Consider the following 19,084-nt stretch of genomic DNA (forward strand, 5'->3'; position numbering starts at 1 on the left):
TCGACTGCTGCTGCTGCTGCTGCTTGGGGTGGGTCTCCTTCAAAAAGCACTACCATTTCGCTTCACGTTGTTCACAATCACGATGGATTGGCTACTCACCTTTTAATTGTCCAACTCTTTCCCTAGGAAAAAATATTACTTGTCCAACTCTATTGGTTTTTAATACTAATCAGTAATCATACTCGATAAACACTGTCATGGTAATACTTCTTTTTTGCCAAAAAAAAATAATGTATTGCTTATACCTTTTCATTTACGTCATCTTTTTTTTATTCGTGGCTTATTCAGTTTAAAACATTTTCAAACAAAATGTGCTGGGTTCCTTAGAAACATTGGAGTTTATAGGATTTCCACAGCAAACAATTAACTGCTTCGAACACTTCTATGAAATTCCTCTAAACCAAGTAGGTCCTTCCATATCTAGTGGGATGCTTAAGAATTTTTCCAACTGCTCTCCCCTCATGCCATGTAATCCTATGAAATAAAGTCATAACAATACAATCCTTGGAATTGACTAGATGTCAATTCATAGGATAATCCTTTAGAAATTGTTTGAAGCTCTTTTTAGCGAGATTATTTTTTAGTTTTTACGCACACACTTTCTAAACTATTAAACGATGTATTTTTTATAAAAAGATTTTTATATAGATGTTAATCAACTCATCCCTGTAGAATAAAATTTTAATTTTATATTAGTTAATTTCATTATTTATAGTATAAAATAGCTATTAAAAATCATACAATACTTTGTTTTACATCTTTCATTAAAAAAAACACAACGTAAGTCTCTGCTAACACCAGCCTTGTTACGTTCTTAGTCAACTATGCTGACGCAGTGATACGGGGTTGAATAACATATTTACAACTGAAAAATAATTTATGAATAAAATTTTTATATATGTGTTCTTAGCGATCTAAAATTCAAGATTAAAAATATAAACTATGATGAAAAATAACCCAAAATCAACTAAAATATAAACTATGATGAAAAATAACCCAAAATCAACTCTAAATTTAAGATTGAAAATTTAAATTTTAACTTATAAGCACGAGCAGAAGCGAAAAGATAGGGTTGATGCAAAAATATAACATAAAGATAGGGTTGATGCGAAAATATAACATGTTTTTACTTATATAGCAGCTGTAGTTTCAGTTTTTATTCACTTTAAAATAGCCTGCTCGTCATACTATTGTATTTATTGGTTAGGCTCGAAACACCATAGCTCGCAAATTATATATTCTTGAATGAAATTATCATTTACTTTGCAAAGGGTAATTATTGATCAACTGAACATTATGGGTTTTCCATCATCCATCTAAGAACCGAACTGAATTATGCAACATTCCTCTGTTTCAAAGGAGATTGTAGATAAAAGAGTCGTCTTTACAAAAGCATAAACGACAGACCAACCAGAGTACGTAATAATTGAGCTTATGGATTTATTTGGAAATTCAGTAGCATGTGTGTACTACAAAAGTACGAACCATGAGCAAAACGGGATCCACCACCTTGCAAAGATTCCTCTTGTTGGTATAATTTTCTTTCACAGGTGAAGTAACAGAGCTTATGGATTTGCAAGAAACCAAGCTAAATAGAACTTTTTTTTTGTAAAAACAATATTGGAGCTCGCTCTTTTTTTTTCACTGTGGAAAATTTTAGTATTCTAGAAGATTAGTTGCAGCGTTTGTTTTTGTCACATTTCTTGATATATAAGCTCTATAGGGATAGAACACCAAAAGGTTTATTGCCATCACTAGCACGATCTTTTTCAATTCTTTTTGGTACAACAAAATCTGATCATGACTTGGGAGGATGTTTCTTTTCCATGTCTCCCCTTTTCGTGATACATTGTTGTTGGGCCATGATATAAACCATGCATGCATGATAGTACAACAACTTAATATCTTGTCTCAACGGATATAGAAAATATGTTAAGCTCAAAATAAAATCTTACTAAAATATGATATTATACCTTTATTTCAAAAAGACTTCTTTTTTAGCTACAAATGTTAAAGTTTGGAGATTTGTTTCAGTCCCACAAAAAGTAACAAAAAATACTTCAAGGTACCAGTATCTCGTGGTACCAAATCGTTTCTGAGAGTTGAATCTAACGGTGCACGTTCTACATTTCTCATTTCTACTTAGCTAGATCCAACGGTGAAGCACGATTTGGTACCTCGAAGTACCGGTAACTTGAGGTACTTTTTATTGGACCAGAGCAAATCTCTAAAGTTTGTAGCAAGAAATGAAGCCTTTATAGGACAAGGGCACTGCTTGTTTTCAAGATGGAGAAATAAAAATTATAGATTTGTGGTAACTCTATTTAAATGGAGAGAAATTGTATATTCAGTGTGTTTCCCTAGTTTTAATTTGGACAAAACTACAAACTCTTCTTAAATGAGTACTACTTGGACATCCTTCTCATTCTCCTCCCACTACAAGCACAGTACATTTCCTAATTTTATACAATCAAAGAATCCAAAACAAAAAGGAAGAGCATTATGTCTATCTTACGCACACACAAACCATAAAGACAACAAAAATAACAACAACAATAAAACAAGTTGTGCCATGAAATGGATATGCAGAAAATGGTTGTAGAAGGAGCACACTAGCAGGAGAAGAGGAGGACCACAGACAGAAAAATATAAGATGGTGGGCATCGGCTAATATCTGCCCATGCAAATGCAAAACAGCATGTCACCATGTGCACACCCCAGCACCACACCACACCACACGGGTGTGTAGCTGCTGCAGGCCGAGCCTACCAACAGAAGCATTACAGTAGTGCAGCAGCAAGCCAAGTGGCTACCCTGCAATATTATCTTCTTTATTTTCTTTCTTTTGGCCATGAGCCTCGTGCATGGGTGTGAGCTGCGCTCCATCCTCGTATTTTTTTTTCTTCTGTTTATATTTATTAAGTTAAAATTTAAATTTTTATTTTAAGTTAATTTTAATGATTTTTTATTATAATTTATTTTTTAGTCTTAATTTTTAAATTACTAAAAACATATATATATATATAAGCTGTATTTAAATTATTTTTCATACGTAAATATATAATTTGGTTTTTTTTTTTCTGCCCTGCACTCCACAGAGGGGGAGGAGCCAACGGTACCAACCAAACCGAGCAGCAGCCGCAGCAGAGGTGCATACAGTATATGATAAAATGCAGCATGCAGGCATGCGCGCATGTGAGAAATTAAAGCTGGGCGAGGAGATCTTCTACATTGGAATTAGCTAAAGCCACCGAATTCTTATCACAACTTAAAGCTGCTGATTGCAGGGACCCTCTCCGGTGAAACGAAGTGATACACTTAACATTGTTGTCATATGCTTTAAGAAGCCTTTAAGGTAGTCATGGATGTTAATGTCACTCCTGTAGATCATCAGGGGCCAGGCTCTCTCTCTCTCTCTCTCTGGAACTAGCTAGAGAGATTCTCTTAGTTTTAGCATAGGAATCTTAGAAAAAATCCGCATGGATTCTGAAACAAAAAGGTTAGAATTTATGAATTTACTTTGATCTAATTGGACTTTAATTTAGGACTATTTTGTTGATTCAGCCAGCTATAATTTATGATTCAGTTTTGTTCAACATTTATTCATTGCACAAGATCACTTCAATAATAAACTTCAGCACCAAAACTTTCTCTGTGTTTTAGTTCATGGTTGTAATTGTCAGGCTTAAAACACAGTATTGCTACTACTCCATAGTAGTAAGATCTATGGCAAAAGGTAGGTAATAGGTTGGCCATGCGAGACAAGATAAATAAAGAGAGATAGGTGAGTAAAGAAATGGCTGCAGTACTGTAGTGACAGTTGGGAAGAACGTGAGAGGACTCCGAGCCATGATCATTTGCTTACCCATCATCTTTTTTTTTTCCCAGGGATAGAGACACATTTTTCTCGGTAACTATATGTCTATATCTTCTTGGAATTACAGGGGAGTTCATCGACGAACATGATAATGTCGATTAATCCACCATTATTGTTGTAAACCTAGGATCGAACCAATGACATCGTCAAGCCTGAGCAACTAATGATATGTTTGCTGGTAGTTGACCACTTTCTCTATAGATGTTGACGGTAGTCAACCTTGGAGCTGCAGGTTCTGAGAACAGGCTACTGTGTGTATGACCTATTTGAGAGCTGGCTCTGCCGCTAGTTAAAACCCAATGACTCAAACAGATATGGATTTACAATATTATCGGCCGCGAATTAGCATATTTTACACTTTTGTATTTTACATTTTTGCTATTGATCAAATATTTGATTATTCGTTCTTATGTCAAACACGTGCGCAATGAATGGAGTGCTAGGGAGGAGGACGTGTATAAGCTTTTTGACTTGCATGCACACTTGTTGGATGTGACTGGATTTGATTGATGAAATTAAAATTTTTAAACATTTGATTACTAGATGGATCTCATATTTTATATTCAAATAGATATGAATTTACGCTACCTATAACAACAACGTATATCTGTCTCAACATTCATGTTGCTATGTTTACATAAAGTTTTCTACAATATACAAATTGAATGCAACACAAGTTGCATCTTAGAAACCATATCAGTGTAAAAGCGTCACTTGTGATTGAAGGGAGTTATTTTAAACTTTCTACTCCTATATATAAAAGTAAAAGGGAACTAGTAGTTACTTCATGATGGCAATCCATCTCTGATGCCGATCAGACAGATTGTCAGCGATTATTGTAGATTAATCATCCCTAGATGCATGCATTGCTTAATTAGCTACATGTCAACATGTAATGAGAAGGAGCATGAGACGTGTGAAGCGTTTGGACGGTAGCAACTGCGTGTGCGTACTTCTAACGGATTAGCAGCGACAAGCACGCGATTAAGGAATTAATTAGGCATGCAAGTGCGTGTATGCACATGGCTGCAAGTTTTGAGAGTTCTTCAGATATGTTAATTAGTGAGCTAATTAAGAGCAGATACAAAAGTAGACTATAAGCCAACTATAAACATATTTTAAGAAGATAAGAGAGGAGAGAGAAAAGCTGTGTGTTACAGATTCGTAGTCAGCTCCAGCACAGACTCCAATACACAATGTGTGTATGACAGGTGGGACATGGTAACATATGTTTTATAGATAGCAATAGTAGACTATCCAACTATAAACATATTTTAAGAAGATAAGATAGGAGAGAGAAAAACAGTGTGTTACAGATTTGTAGTCAGCTACAACGCAGACTTCAATACATAATGTATGTATGATAGGTGGAACATCGTAACATATGTTATGTAGATATATAATTATTGTATAAATTAGTTATTAGATTGACTATAGATGAATTGAAACTAGTAGTTGGTTATACTAGTGAACTTGCTCTAAGTCATGTGATATCGTAATTAAACTAGTCTGATCGATCCACGCCAAAAGCTCTTCGCTGGAGGCTTTTAGGCCCTCCAATTTCGTGAGTTCTGAGGTGCATGCTTAGCCACAGGACAAACTAAAGCTGACCTGCATTTTATTTTACTGTATCTTGTTCTGTTCAGTTCAGTTGTGCATGCAACTACAGGGAATCCATGCGGCAAGCATGCAAAGAAGGATCCTTTGATGGCCTGATCAACTGTAAAAAATTGTATAAACATCATTAGAAATATAGAAATGGTTAGGATAGATTCCATGAGTTGGTACACTAGTGGAGCCTGACAGTGCAGGGGTGAAAATTTACAGCAGTTTCTGAACATTCTAAAAATCAATTCTAGGGACTATGTGGTTTACATCACTGCAAAAATCAAAATAAAATTCTAAGATAATGAAAGACAAATGCTCGTTAAGATAGTGCTTCACCCTCTTCTGCACTGATTTGTTTTAGTTTTTTCTTTCAATTTTCAAATCAACTAATTTTAATCTTATAATTTTTACAAAAACTACAAAACATATGTATCCTTACTCCCAACCAGTGTAAATATCAGAACTCTACTGAAAAATTATCTTCTTCCATATGTGGTATATGTACGCATTTTTTTCTAAATTTCAGATTCATCGAGTGTAACCTTACAGAAATTCAGAACACATTATTTTCACTAGCTTCTAATCATGTCGAATGTGACCATACCATTCAGAAGCTCACGGGTGTGAAACTGGTCCAGGAATGGATCTCACACTGACACTGTATGATCATTTCTGATGTGGTAAAGGCCCCATTAGCCTACACACTAACTAGACAGACAATGATCCATGCATGAGGCTGCCATGACAACCTGATTCTCAAAGGTTCAGTCACTGACGGCTTGGCCCCCACAAGCATCATCATCCTGTCTATTGCTAATAAGCATGGGCCCTGAAGAGGAAAAACAGCAAAAGAGAGAGTGATTGAGGATCCCATTTGCATTCCAGGCCCCATACATGAAATGAAACCAAACCAAACAGTGCAGGAGTACAGGATTTCCAGGTGTGAGATGAGATGAGATGAGATGGTTGGTAACAAGTGACCATGCATGCATTGCATTGCCTCTGCGACACTCGTCAGATGAGGTCCTTGGATTACACAGCAGCAGCTGGATCTCTTCAGCTTGTCCCACATGATCGCATGGCGACACCACCAAAACAGCACCCATCTCTTCTCTTCTTCTTTTCTTTTCTTTTTTATGTCACTCACACTCTGCCTTAAGTTTCAACTACAGTACAGTCAATACGCAATTCAGTATTCCAAATTCCAACCTTGCAAAGGGGCAGGCTGCATTATCAGTTAATCCTGCGAGAACTGACTTGATCTTATCTCTAGTAAATGCGTAAGGATAAAACCTGAACTATGTACATCTGGAGCTAAAAAGTGCATGCCTCTTCCCAGAAAAATGAAATGATGTACCAAACAGAAGAGACACTTGAGTCCTCCAAGTCACGCGTGTTCTTAACTAGTGCTGAATTTACCGTAGCTGTACGTGCAGGCTCATTCACATGTGAGCAAGATAATAAACACCCAAAAGCTACTAGGCAGGTGTCACAGTCCAAAGTCAAAACCAAACAAAACATAAATATAAATACAAGATCTTGTTTGAATGAGCTCAAAACAGTCGAACTACAGCTCCACCAAACAGTTTGGATTTTCACTCGGATTACAAGAGTAGAATCCACAAAATGAACGAACAGGAGCCAAAGGTTGGACAACTCAGCTTTTCCTTATTTTTACCTTGTGCTTCTTTGCATCTCCAGCTCCCAAGAAGGGTCTATATTGGCAGGCAAATCAAGTAATCAGCGGCCAGAAAAACAGTGGCATCTTGCTTGCACAAGAGCAGGCACAGGCTGCCCCAGCAGCGTGCCCCACTGCCCAGTGTACCACTGTTTGGAGATCACAGGTAGCACATCCCTTTCCATGGCGATTAGCGTGTACCAGACTGAACCAGCAGATTGCGACCACTTGGCAGCTTGCTGGTGCTTGCAACCATTTTGTCAAGGTCCAGTGATTCACACATCAATGTGTATCATAATAAGATCCCAACGTGTCAACAACCCACCTTGAAAAACATCCAGATTCCAGACACAGTTGCTGTCACCGACCCACAACAAATATCAGTTTGACAATTTTCAGTTTCAGATCAAAACAGAACTGCACCAAATATATGAGAAAAAGACTGCTCCGAAAGGAAGAAATAAAGCATCAGAATAGTTAATCAAGCTTCAATTCTGAAAAAAGATCTACCCATCTCAAAATAAAACAGCCGGTATTGGCAGCCACAAAGGCCCATATACATGGAAATACTGTCTCCAGCATCACCCAAGTCAGCACCATCATCAGGGTTTCAGGGTTGCATCTGAAGCTTCCTAAGCTATATCAGCAACATGAAAACAGTAAACACAAGACTAGAAAATTGTGGATCATCTACCCACTGCATTTGCGACAGAAGGTTAAGATCTAAACATCTGGGCAACAGCATTAACGCAAGGCATGTTCCTAAGCTACTCCCCATTGACAAAGCTTTTACTGTCGTAGTACTTCTTCTCACTGGCTTCCTTCTTCTCATTCCGTTTCTGCAAAATACCACCACAGACCAAAAATGAACAAAACCAGCACATCAATGGACCAGAATAAATGCAAACTATGTCAAGCCCCACACCAAACAAAATGTTGCTGAGTAGTTATAGCATGAAAAAATTGGTCCCAAAGAAACAGACAAATATTTAATGTACATATGCATAGAGCATCAATCAAGCACTATAAGCATCTGTTTATAATAAATCCTGTATGAACATCATTGATATGAAGAAGACAACACGCAAATCACATTTATTTGACTGGGATTATGTACTGTACTATGCTGGATGCAGCAAACAGAAAAACCAAACTCCACTTGCCAATTTGATGTAACACCATGTTACATACCTGGTAGGCTTCATGGTTAGCAACTATCCTCCTTATGAGAGTGCTAGTAGTGATGTCTAAAGGGCTCTCCAGTCTGCGGTAGATGCCCATAGCCCTTGGAACAGCATATGGATTTAAATCATCCTGATAGGTATCACAAGTACCAGTAGTTAATACTCAATGCTATACATCATCACATTCTAAGAAAAAAACTGGGTTAGTAACCTTCATAAAGTCCATGTTCTCAGCAATTGTTCCATGAACAACCAACGAAATATTAAATGTGGTAATCTGCACAGGAAAAAGTAAGTTAACAACCTCCAGACACGTAACCTGATAATCATAACAGTTAAGGATCCAATGATATTCCATACATATAAATACATAATCTCATTCATAACAAAATATCTAACTTGCATGAGTTTAACCAACTGAAACCTAAACTACGTCAAATTAAAATTTTGGAACCAAGTCAGGTCATGTTATTTTAGTTTATTTGACTGCAATATGGACATAACGATCTATGAAATTGTGAGGCACGCATATTCATGGATAAGTGCAAATCAGACCATATTTGTATCTAAAATTAATAATTGATGTAAGGATTTAGCTGGAATAGGATAAGCATCACAATTAATCTTTGTAAAGTGAATGCATAGTTGCGCCATGTTCAATGAACTATTACTAGCAGCTACATCAAGCAATTCATACCACAATAAGAGAGCATCATAATAAAGTATAACAGAAAACCAACCATATCTTTCGAAACATCCCATGGAGCACCAATGATCACTTCATCAACATAACGGCAAGCCAAAACACTCAAACTTCGCTCATGGAGGTTCATGATTGGGCGATGTGGCCCTCTTGTTGAACTGGGAGATACAGTAGACATCAAGAGCCGCCAAAACATAATGTTATGATGATATAATTGAGTAGAGATGTTATGCTTCAACACAATACAACCTAACTATAAACTAAGTAGCAAAGCTGAAAAATATTGTAAGCATCATAACTTGTAAAAATGTAAGAGGGAAAAAATAACCATAATTTACCTGATAGTCTGATCTGTGTGAATACCCACGAGCAAGAAATCTCCAAGTTCTCGAGCGAGTCGCAAAATCTAAGTAGAAGAAACTATAAATACACAGGAAGTCCAAATCACTATGTTTTAGATAGGACATTTCAGTATGCACCCTTACAACAAGAATGAAAAATAAAAAGGAAAACAAAGGCACAACCAACAAAAAAAATGCATTATAGGCATGTGTCTCAACATGCTGAGACAGACATTTGACTTTACATTTACCTCGACATGTCCAGCATGGAATAGATCAAATGCACCATCTATGTAAACTATCCGAGAATCTGGACCTGGACCCTGCATAAGTAAAACTTACAGTCAACATAAATAACAAGTGCCCGTACACACCAACTGGTTTTATCTAGAGAATAGCATCAAATGTAAACAGCTTGAAATAAATGACATAGACAATTATTATTCATGCCATGATTAATTAATAGTGAGCTTAACAGCATATGAATTTTTAAGATTCAATGATATAGAATATATATATATAAGCCATGAAATAATCCATTTGTTGTAGGGCCCTTCGATGGTATGTTGACTAGCTTCATAGAATGCAACCAAAAAAACAACTGTAATGCAAATTGCAAAAGTAACAACTAAAGGATGAAAGGATCCATAGGCCAAATAACACACTCTGTACTGTTTCATGGCAAAAACTTATCAATGAGGCATTTTTATACTGTCAACGAGTTCATGCCTTAAAAAATGTGATATCTCAAAGAGAAAATGGACATCCAAAGCTCTACATGAGCAGTTCAGAAAATGAACTTCCGTGAAAGAATGTAAAGAATTATACCTTGCTATTTGAGAACTGAACTATTCTCCGAGATGTAGGAAGAAAATGAGATATCCTAGTTCCACTTCCAGATCCACTGTCATCAATTTTCTGGCCATGCCCATGACTGAACTGCCTTTGTAGTGAAGAGTGGTTGTGACTATCAGAAGCTGATCGCTCTCTAACGCAAAGAAGCATTCTTCCTGCAGTTTATTTACTATAAAAATGAGCTGGACGTGCACGAGATCAAAACCTTTTTATGGTCATAAGCATTTTATTTACTGCAAATGATCAATTCATCCCCCAAAAGAAAAGGGAGTTTGCATATACTGTTCTAAACACAACGCGACCATTAAAGGCTAAAAAAATTTTAAAAAAAAACAGAATTTTGGGGGATTGCAATGATACAGAACGGGAATATATAGTTGTTGGGAGAGCTCATCCATTGGTCACTTGATAGAATGATAATATAACAATGATAAGAGTGATAATATAGCAATAGTTTGAATATTTTCCTAAATTAACACATCAGGAGAAATAAGGTGGGCATTTAACTTGTCTAAAATAATTATTTGGCTGACCTAGAAGCAACTACGTTGAAAATTGTTATGATATTGAGCTAAAGAAATAGCTTGTAAACTTGTAATACCTAACAAGAGCCCATGTATTCTCCTGGATAGAAGTTTCAATTAAATTTCACTATGAAAAACAAACTTCAATGATTAAAATAGAAAAGAGAAAAGTAAAACAGAATTAGTACCAACAATGTCTGTCGTTGACACTCCTTCGGTTCTTTTAATCTGCTTATATCGTCCAGCCTTTTTGGCAAGGGCATATGCATCGGTACCATCTGGGAGTAGACAAGGATCATCGCCATGGATAATGTAATCTATATTATACTCATTGAATAGCTTGTTCATGAATTCTTCAGTTATGGCATAAGGTGCATCTGGAATGACATCATGCACCCATTTTACCGCACGCACCATTATCAACCTGTATTAGCCAAAAAAAAAGGAAACTATTAAAAATTAATTCAAAACATATCAGGAATTTTCGGAGGGGAAGATATGGATATATGATAATACAGTCAACACTTAATGCATTCAAAGATGTAAAACTGCAAGCATACAAGGCCAAAAGTGCTTAGAATTCCATACGGCCTGGGGTCACATGTAAAGTTGACAATACAGCTTAAAATAGGAAGCAAACATACAAAAACACCGAACTGAGCAGTAACTCCTAAACTGCAGAACCAAATACAGTGAAAGCAGTAAACAACAAAAGAAAACCTGCAAGAATAACTAATTTTCAGTGCTGCAGCAAGTAAACCACCATGACGATGCTTAAATGAGAAAAGGAAATTCTTTTGTATTACATAATCTAAAGTGCCACACATTTCATGCTGTGTGAGCAGCTTGTGATCACAAACAAGGCAAGGGAAAGCATGGTATCACTTAGCAGGTACTGAAGGCAAACTGAGAAGAACCGAATTTGCAAGTCTCTTGATATGGTTCATTACAAGTTAATAAGTTCTTTGAATTTGTTTGAACAGACCAAACAGTTACTGTTTAGTACTTTCAGCAGAGAAAACCTTGTTGGCTACTTTTACCCTTCAGACACCAAAAGGAAATTATAGCTAATTTGTTGGTCACCGCTTAGATATTGAATCCATACTTCCATATAAATCAGAGAAACATAAGCAGCTTATCCACCACACAATTATCAGAATGGGCTCCGCAACTAACTACAACCCACAGGTTGCAGCATTTCACTTAGCAATTCCAAGTTCCCAGATAGAACCACAGGACTATCATTCAAACTGAAACCGACAGATGCATATCTGATCTGTGGGGAAAACATCGCTGCTCTATAAACTAACTGGAGGAAGTGAGGATATCCCTATAAAAGCGCTCTGCCAGTAACTTGTATTGTGCAACAGTTCATTAAAGATAAGATGTGAAACTGAAACAGCGGTATGCAGTACAGATTAATCTATGTACTAGTAGCATATTTACCATGATAGGAGAAAACCGTTGTGCACCAGAAATTGAAGCAAAAGAAAGGCACTTTGATGCAGCAGTTTCTCAGGTAGCACATTAAACCATCAAAAGATGGCCATAATCAACACCCCGCAACAGTTACCCCGTAAGAAGAGCCGTAAGAACATCTAGATTAGAGAACTAGAGCACAAATTGAAACTGGCAGGCACATATGTACAGGAACAGGAAAAAATCACGGCTTTGTACACTAATTTGAGGAAATCATGCTCAACAGGTAACCTTAGGAGCGCAACAGTATGTTAGAATTACATTGTGCATCATTAGATTTTTTATAATAAAAAAAAGGAGAAAACAAGGTGAAATTAAAAGAGTTTGGAATGAACCTCTCGTGGAGGGGCGTGACCGGCGGGCCCTTATTGGCGGTGATCTCGTCGTCGCTAACCACGCCGACGATGAGCTCGTCCCCGAGCGCGTGCGCCTGGCGCAGCGCGTTGCAGTGCCCGTAGTGCATCATGTCGAAGCAGCCATCCATATAGACGCGCACGGGGCGTCGGCGGCGGCGTCGCAGACGGCGGCGGAGGTCGTCGACGGGCGGAAGGGTGGGAATGGAGAGGTGGAGCGCGAGGACGGAGGCTCCGAGCACGATCCCGCCGATGACGCACGCCGCCACCAGCTTGGCGCTGCTGCTGCTGCTGCTCCCCGGCCCCGGCAGCTCCATATTAACAGAGATAGAGAAATGGGAGATTGAGGCAGCGGCGGGTGGAGGGAGGGAGGGATCTAGGGTTAGGGATCGGGGTGCGAGGGCGGAGGAGGAGAGGGTATCGCCATTCGAGAAGGCTCTGGCTCCCTCTCTTCGGCTCTTCCCTCTCGGAGGAGAGATGAGCTCCCTCCCTCCCTCCGTCTCCGCGAGAAGGATTCGATGTCACGTGGGACCGACGAGTCAATTAGCGTGGCCCACATGGCGCTATGACGTGGCCTGCAGTACTCGATTTTTTATATATATTTAACCATTCGTCGTATTTAATTTTTTTAAAATATATAAAGCTATATATATGCATAAAAATATTCTTAACATATGATATAAAAATAATTAATAATTATATAAATTTTTTAAATTAGATAAATAGTCAAACATGTATAAAAAAATCAACGATATCAAACATTTAGCGTACGGAGGTAGTATTAAGATTTTACTCTTCGATTAAATTCGTCCACTACACATATTTATATTTTATGTTTAAATAAGCAGAGAGCCAAAGAACTCATTACATGAATATGAGTAACAAATATATGCATCAATTAAGGAATATAACATGCACACGATGATAGCATTGACGGTCTAATGATAATTTTTTAAATAGAATACTCTTTTAACGTCAGCTAGTTTCTTTAAAAATATATAAATAGTTATATTTTAATAGAGAGTAAATACTCCAGGATCGAAAGATTGGATCAGATCACTAATGTGTTGTTGAGATATAATCCATACAAGTATGACATCGAAAATAAATACTAGAAAAATGACAACAACACACGACATTAGCATCAGGATGAGGGTTTATGGATTGGTTGAGCTAAGAGAGTTGCCGGCTAATAAGCTCCAATTTATTTATAGTCAATCTAATAGTTAATTCGTACAATAGTTATCTATAAAACTTTAATATATGGTCCCACATATCATACACATACGCGTCTTGGAGCCTGTACTGTAGCTAACTATAAATTAGTAGATTATTACTCTTCTCTCTTATCTTATTTTTTAAAAATATTTTTACGGCTGATTTATAGTATTTATAGTATTGTACCTGCTCTAACCGACCGACGAAAATGGGCAGTGCCTTTGCACGTTGAATGATGAACACGTGTTGGTGTTGGCAGGAAATTTCAACGGACGGACAAGGATGTGTCTGTGACTGATTATGACGTTGGATATGCTGCTTCATTTGCAGCCAGCATCAGATGCTAGCCCCATATACAGATAATAACTGTATCTAGTGGAGCACCTCAAAATAAAAAAAAAGGAGACGAAGCTGAAAACGACAATCCGGTGCATGTATGGTTGTTATTCTAGCTCTGCTTTTTAAATTTAACACCATTATGTTTTAAACTTATATTAGACTATTCGTTTTATTTAAATATCTTGTACAAACATGTAGATTTGAATATAAGTCAGGCTTAAAACAAGTTTAATAATAAAATAACTAACAATTATATAATTTTTAATAAAACGAATAGTCAAATGGTGTATGCAAAAGAAAATTTGATCCGGATGCCCAAAGAATACTAGTTCAGCACTACGGTTAAGTTTTTTTTTTCATAGAACAAGTATACGTGACATCATTTCGAACACATTGGTCAAAGAGTTCATCACCGTACGGACACGAACGAAACCGGAAATAGTATTTCAACACAAAATTTAATACCTGACGTGGACAATTTAGATACTAGAAGCCGGTCAAACCTGGGCATTTTGTGTGGTTGTTACTAAACCTTCTTCTGCCCTCATTCACAGGGCATAGCGTTCCGATTTTTACTAATTTATTTATGGCGTCGGGCTTGTATGCCAGGCTAAAAACACCAGCAACATACCAAGCAAACAACAAAGAAGAAATGCAGTTATAAATGGAAGGGTTTTTTTTTCTACAACAAACTGAATTTACAACATGTTAAAAACGAGTACACTACACAGCAGGATGTCAGTAAAATACAGACAACTCCGAGTCCAAACTGAGGTTAAAGTGCCATCTCTGCTTGAAGTTTGGTCAGTTCAGCCAAATCATTGGCTGGTTTTTGAGAAGTAGTAGCTCTAGCTGATGGTTCCATGCTTGTCCGCTGTGGTGGCTCAGGCAGCTCATTGTCAAGCTCTTCCTCCTCAAGATCTTCCAGCTCTGCTTCTAGTTCATCCTTCATTATTTTAGAAAAAAAAAGAAGAATCAAGCATCTTTGGAAAATTGACACTAAAGTAAATATGTATTTTATGTCTCGCGGCATGACTATCTTGAGTAAATAATACTGATCTCAAACACTTGTAACCTGCCACAAAGAAAAAAAACAGATGCACGGTACATCATCGAAATCAGCAGAAGCACCGATTGGTGTTGCGAGTGCCTCCTGTATCTGCCTCATATTTTCCGTTTGTTCATTTGCTTCTCCAATGGCATTTTCGATGTCATCAATACTCCTGTAGATGAATTTCCATTATCAGTTCATCCAAGCACATGTTATTCTAAATTTAGTATTAGCACATTGGCTATATCTAAGCCCGGTAAGTATATTTACCAATGGATTAATGGAAACTGTTTCTGATTTTAATTACACATGTTGTAAGTTTGTAGCTGTATTTAAGTTCATAATGTGCATACAACTCAAGAAGACAAAGGGAACAACAAAAGAAACCTAAGCTAGCATGGACAAATGTTAAATTGAGGATGTATTACTATTTTAAATGAGAACAGAACAGTAGAAATGGAGAATTTTGCTTGCATCATTACTCAATTTCAGAAATTGTGAGTGGAAAGAAGAGGGCAAACAGACACTTACACGGACTGGTGAATAGCTTTGACAGCAGATGATCCAGACCTCAAAGCATCAACAATATCTGTAGTTGCCTTTGCACTCTCAAGCATTATTATCTAGCATACCAAAACAGACAACTTCCTATCAATTTATGTCAACCAACTAAAGTATCAGAATGCTTCAAAATTCCAGATTAATATGCACCTATCTTTCATTACCTGATCATGAACTCGCAACTGAAAGTTTGATAGCTGCTCAATCTGTGTTTCATACAACTTCTTTTTCTTCAGACACTGAATTGCAGCTGCAACAAACAGGAAGTAGTTTGTCATATAACCAACAAAGTCATCACAAGCTTTAGAAACATTTTTCTCAACATTAAGAAACCATAATCAAATATTCAGGGAATGGTATATCAGCATATACAAGCTTACTAGTCAACATGTCTTCTCATGTCTTAGTACATGAGTTGATGGGTTATGTGCAAGACATCGACCATGGGAGGTTGGTTTTGACAAAAGCACAATGGTCATGTCTTGCACAACCAAACATAGTTGTGAATTTAAAGCTGAGAAGTTTTTTGAGTGCTAATGCAAAACCTAAAAAAACAAATTTCAACAATCTTAGGTACTTATGACAAAATTATAAGGCATGTGCTGCAAGTTATTTGACAAACAAGAGTTTCTTCAAAGAAATGTTTACCACTTTTGTTCTTAGCTTTTGTATAGTCCTTGGCCCTTTCAACTTCTGCAGAGGCCTTTTTCTGAAGGAAACACTCTTTCTTCTCCAGCATTTCTAGAGTTTACACATATATATATTGTATTAAAAATAAACAACTGCAATGGTAAATGTAAGACGTCAAAATTAGCATCTTCAGCTTATCTAGTTAATTAGCTAGTATCAATTCCACAACATAAAAGAGGACCTCAACTTCATTTCAGCTAATTAAAATTGTTCTCAACATTACACAACGTTTTGTTATGAGAAATGTTACTTTGAGACATTAAATATAAGACAGAATACAGTAATATTACTTCCACGGATGCAGCTGAAACAATACATTGACCTAATTTGAAGTTTCTTTTCTCTTTTCGACATAATAGTACCACTTCAGCCATAGTTTTTGTGCCCAAACAAACTTTATATCAAATGACATTAAAAGTGTCAGGATCAAATGCTTTATTTTATTATTATCCTCATAACAGATAAAAGTGCTGTCAAGAAATTGAATAGGGCAATTTGGCTGACCATATGTCAAATTCGACTAAGTAAAATCTTCTAGACCAATTGAACCAAATGGTCAAGATATACAGATGGCTGTTTTTGGCAGGCTGTTTTTGGCCATGTCAAAATAATACAAACTTAACAGTACTACTTTTCTTTCTTCCACACTTTCTTCTAAAAACAAAATACAATCATTCACATTGCTGCATTCAACATAAGATGAACAGGGTTGCCTCTCATGAGATTGGTTTCCATATTTACTTGGTGATACATAGTAATGAGGAACTACATTCTTTATATATTTCTAAGTGGTCAATTCCTAATTCTCGACCTTATTGTTAAACAAAACTAACTAGAGCTGTACCCAAAATTTGGTTCCTATCTTGCTCACAATTTCCTATAGTTGATAAATCTCTTCGAGGAAACTTAAGCAAAAAAAGCAGCATCAAAAACTAGAAAAAATAAGCAAAAGGAAAAGGGATGAACAACCTCATGGAGCCTATCCAAAGTGGGGAGGGCAGAGGAGGCAGCCTCCTTCTTCTTCTTGCTCTTGGGTTTTGATAGCAGTTTCTTCAGCATCTTCTCGTCACACCCACTTGATTTTCAATCCCAGGTGATGATGGCCTATGTGGGAATAAAGAGGTCGATGATGAATGTGTATGGTCTGTCAAGTAGGATTGAAGATCAAGAGGGAAGTAAAGGGAAGATGGTTGGAAGCAGATTCCTTGAGAAAAGTAGGACAAAAGGAGATAGCCAACGAAGATAGAGAAGGCCATGTCTGATTGTCTGCTTATGAAAAAGAAAGAATAACTATCGATGAGATCACTAGCTTTATATACATGCTTGACTTTTTGTTTATGGCACTTTGACTATTCATGATAAACCTTCAAAGATAAAGAGAAAAAAAAATTGGATGACACAAGCGTGAAACATTGTAATTATAGTGTGAAGTTCAAGTCTTGAAAATATGCATATACTGTAAAAAGTAAAATAAAAGATGAAGTGAATAAAGTTCGTGTTGACCGTTGAGAACAACACCTTCAGTGAGCCTCCTCACAGAAAAACAAAACTAATAATTTTACAAATGTTTTCATTTACAACACAGCCAGCAATTTCAGCTTATTTTACAACACAACTAACAGTTTCAGCTTAACAAAAAGCGTGTATTAGGTATGTTGGATTAGGTCTGCCTTGCACCCTAGATATTTTGGCATGTTGTTGCGTTCACTATTCAAATGGTTAGTTGTTTGTACTTTACATAGTTGATATCGAAAACAGCTGTGCATCTATAGAGTCTGAATCCTACATATTATCTCATAATAGGAGTACTTTATAAGTGGCTTACCTGCTGTTTATCCATCCGGTGGTTATGAAAACTTGCGAGAGGCACTTTTTGCCATTTTACTAATGTGGGTGAGCTACAGCTTCCGAAATTTGTCAACGACTAAACACAACATGAAGCGATATTCTTAATCCATTGTTTATTTTTAAAGGATCTAACTTCTGCAAGAAAGAGTTTTTTTTTTAAAAAAAAAAGGAAAGAGAAGTAGGAGCTTTGTACTAGATGCCCCCAACCCCTGTTTCCCTGTTGTGTTCTTCTGTTTGGGTGCAAAATTAACTCTTGGGAGATGCAAATGCAAATCTGAAACATCCACATGGTAAAGCACAATTTAAAAGAAAAAAGAATCGCTCCCAGCACACCAACCTTGACCTTGGCTAGCACCGCACCGCATTGAGCCGTACAGACTCACAAGCCTGAGGCCTCCGCTGCTCCGCCGGCGGGGAGGAGTCCCGATGCGCACAAGTCACCAACCTCGCCGCAGCCGCAGTGGCGGAAATGGAACCGGAGTACGTTTCCGGTCAGCTGCACTCGCTGCGGCGGCGGTCTGGTCGAGACTCGAGAAGAACCCTTGCAGGCGTTCCTAACACTTTGGCCCATCCCACCTTCTGTATACATATGGGCCGGCCCACCTTTCCTCTAGAATAAGCAGCCCATCATCTACAGCCCACGAATCCATCGGATCCACCTACGCCCGATTTTATGCAAAATACCGCGCAATGTTCCACCGCCAGTATAAACAGTGTTTCATGACTATTCAAAAAATATCTTAACATATTAATATTTTTAAAAAATAATTATATC

General features: G+C 37.2%; 2 protein-coding genes across 5 annotated transcripts; both read right to left on the reverse strand.

Moving 5' to 3' along the window:
* Positions 1–7,620: 7,620 nt before the first annotated feature.
* On the reverse strand, positions 7,621–13,087 carry LOC102716821 (ethanolamine-phosphate cytidylyltransferase-like). Its single transcript, XM_040529084.1, has 9 exons — positions 12,585–13,087; positions 10,959–11,194; positions 10,220–10,401; positions 9,643–9,714; positions 9,389–9,456; positions 9,088–9,208; positions 8,559–8,624; positions 8,355–8,477; positions 7,621–8,002 (listed from the first exon to the last, which is right to left on the reverse strand). Exons 1-9 carry the CDS (start codon positions 12,917–12,919, stop codon positions 7,931–7,933), a joined length of 1,275 nt encoding a protein of 424 aa, XP_040385018.1. The 5' UTR covers positions 12,920–13,087; the 3' UTR covers positions 7,621–7,930.
* A 1,648-nt stretch (positions 13,088–14,735) lies between these two features.
* Positions 14,736–18,819, reverse strand: LOC102704282 (vacuolar protein sorting-associated protein 32 homolog 2-like). Of its 4 annotated transcripts, none has more exons than XM_015842331.2 (7): positions 18,647–18,819; positions 17,431–17,565; positions 16,420–16,512; positions 15,936–16,021; positions 15,742–15,833; positions 15,235–15,382; positions 14,737–15,105 (listed from the first exon to the last, which is right to left on the reverse strand). In XM_015842331.2, the coding sequence occupies exons 3-7, from the start codon at positions 16,508–16,510 to the stop codon at positions 14,935–14,937; spliced, it is 588 nt and encodes a 195-aa protein (XP_015697817.1). In that variant the 5' UTR covers positions 16,511–16,512; positions 17,431–17,565; positions 18,647–18,819; the 3' UTR covers positions 14,737–14,934. The 4 variants fall into 4 exon arrangements, with proteins under 4 accessions (XP_006662689.1, XP_015697817.1, XP_015697818.1 ...); XM_015842332.2 differs by lacking the exon at positions 18,647–18,819 and adding an exon at positions 17,781–17,799; XM_006662626.3 differs by lacking the exon at positions 18,647–18,819 and having other exon boundaries at positions 14,736–15,105; positions 15,268–15,382; positions 16,420–16,521; positions 17,433–17,736.
* Between the last annotated feature and the right edge of the window lie 265 nt (positions 18,820–19,084).

Source organism: Oryza brachyantha, chromosome 11 (genome assembly GCF_000231095.2).
Source record: "Oryza brachyantha chromosome 11, ObraRS2, whole genome shotgun sequence".
In the NCBI taxonomy this organism is placed as follows: domain Eukaryota; kingdom Viridiplantae; phylum Streptophyta; class Magnoliopsida; order Poales; family Poaceae; genus Oryza; species Oryza brachyantha.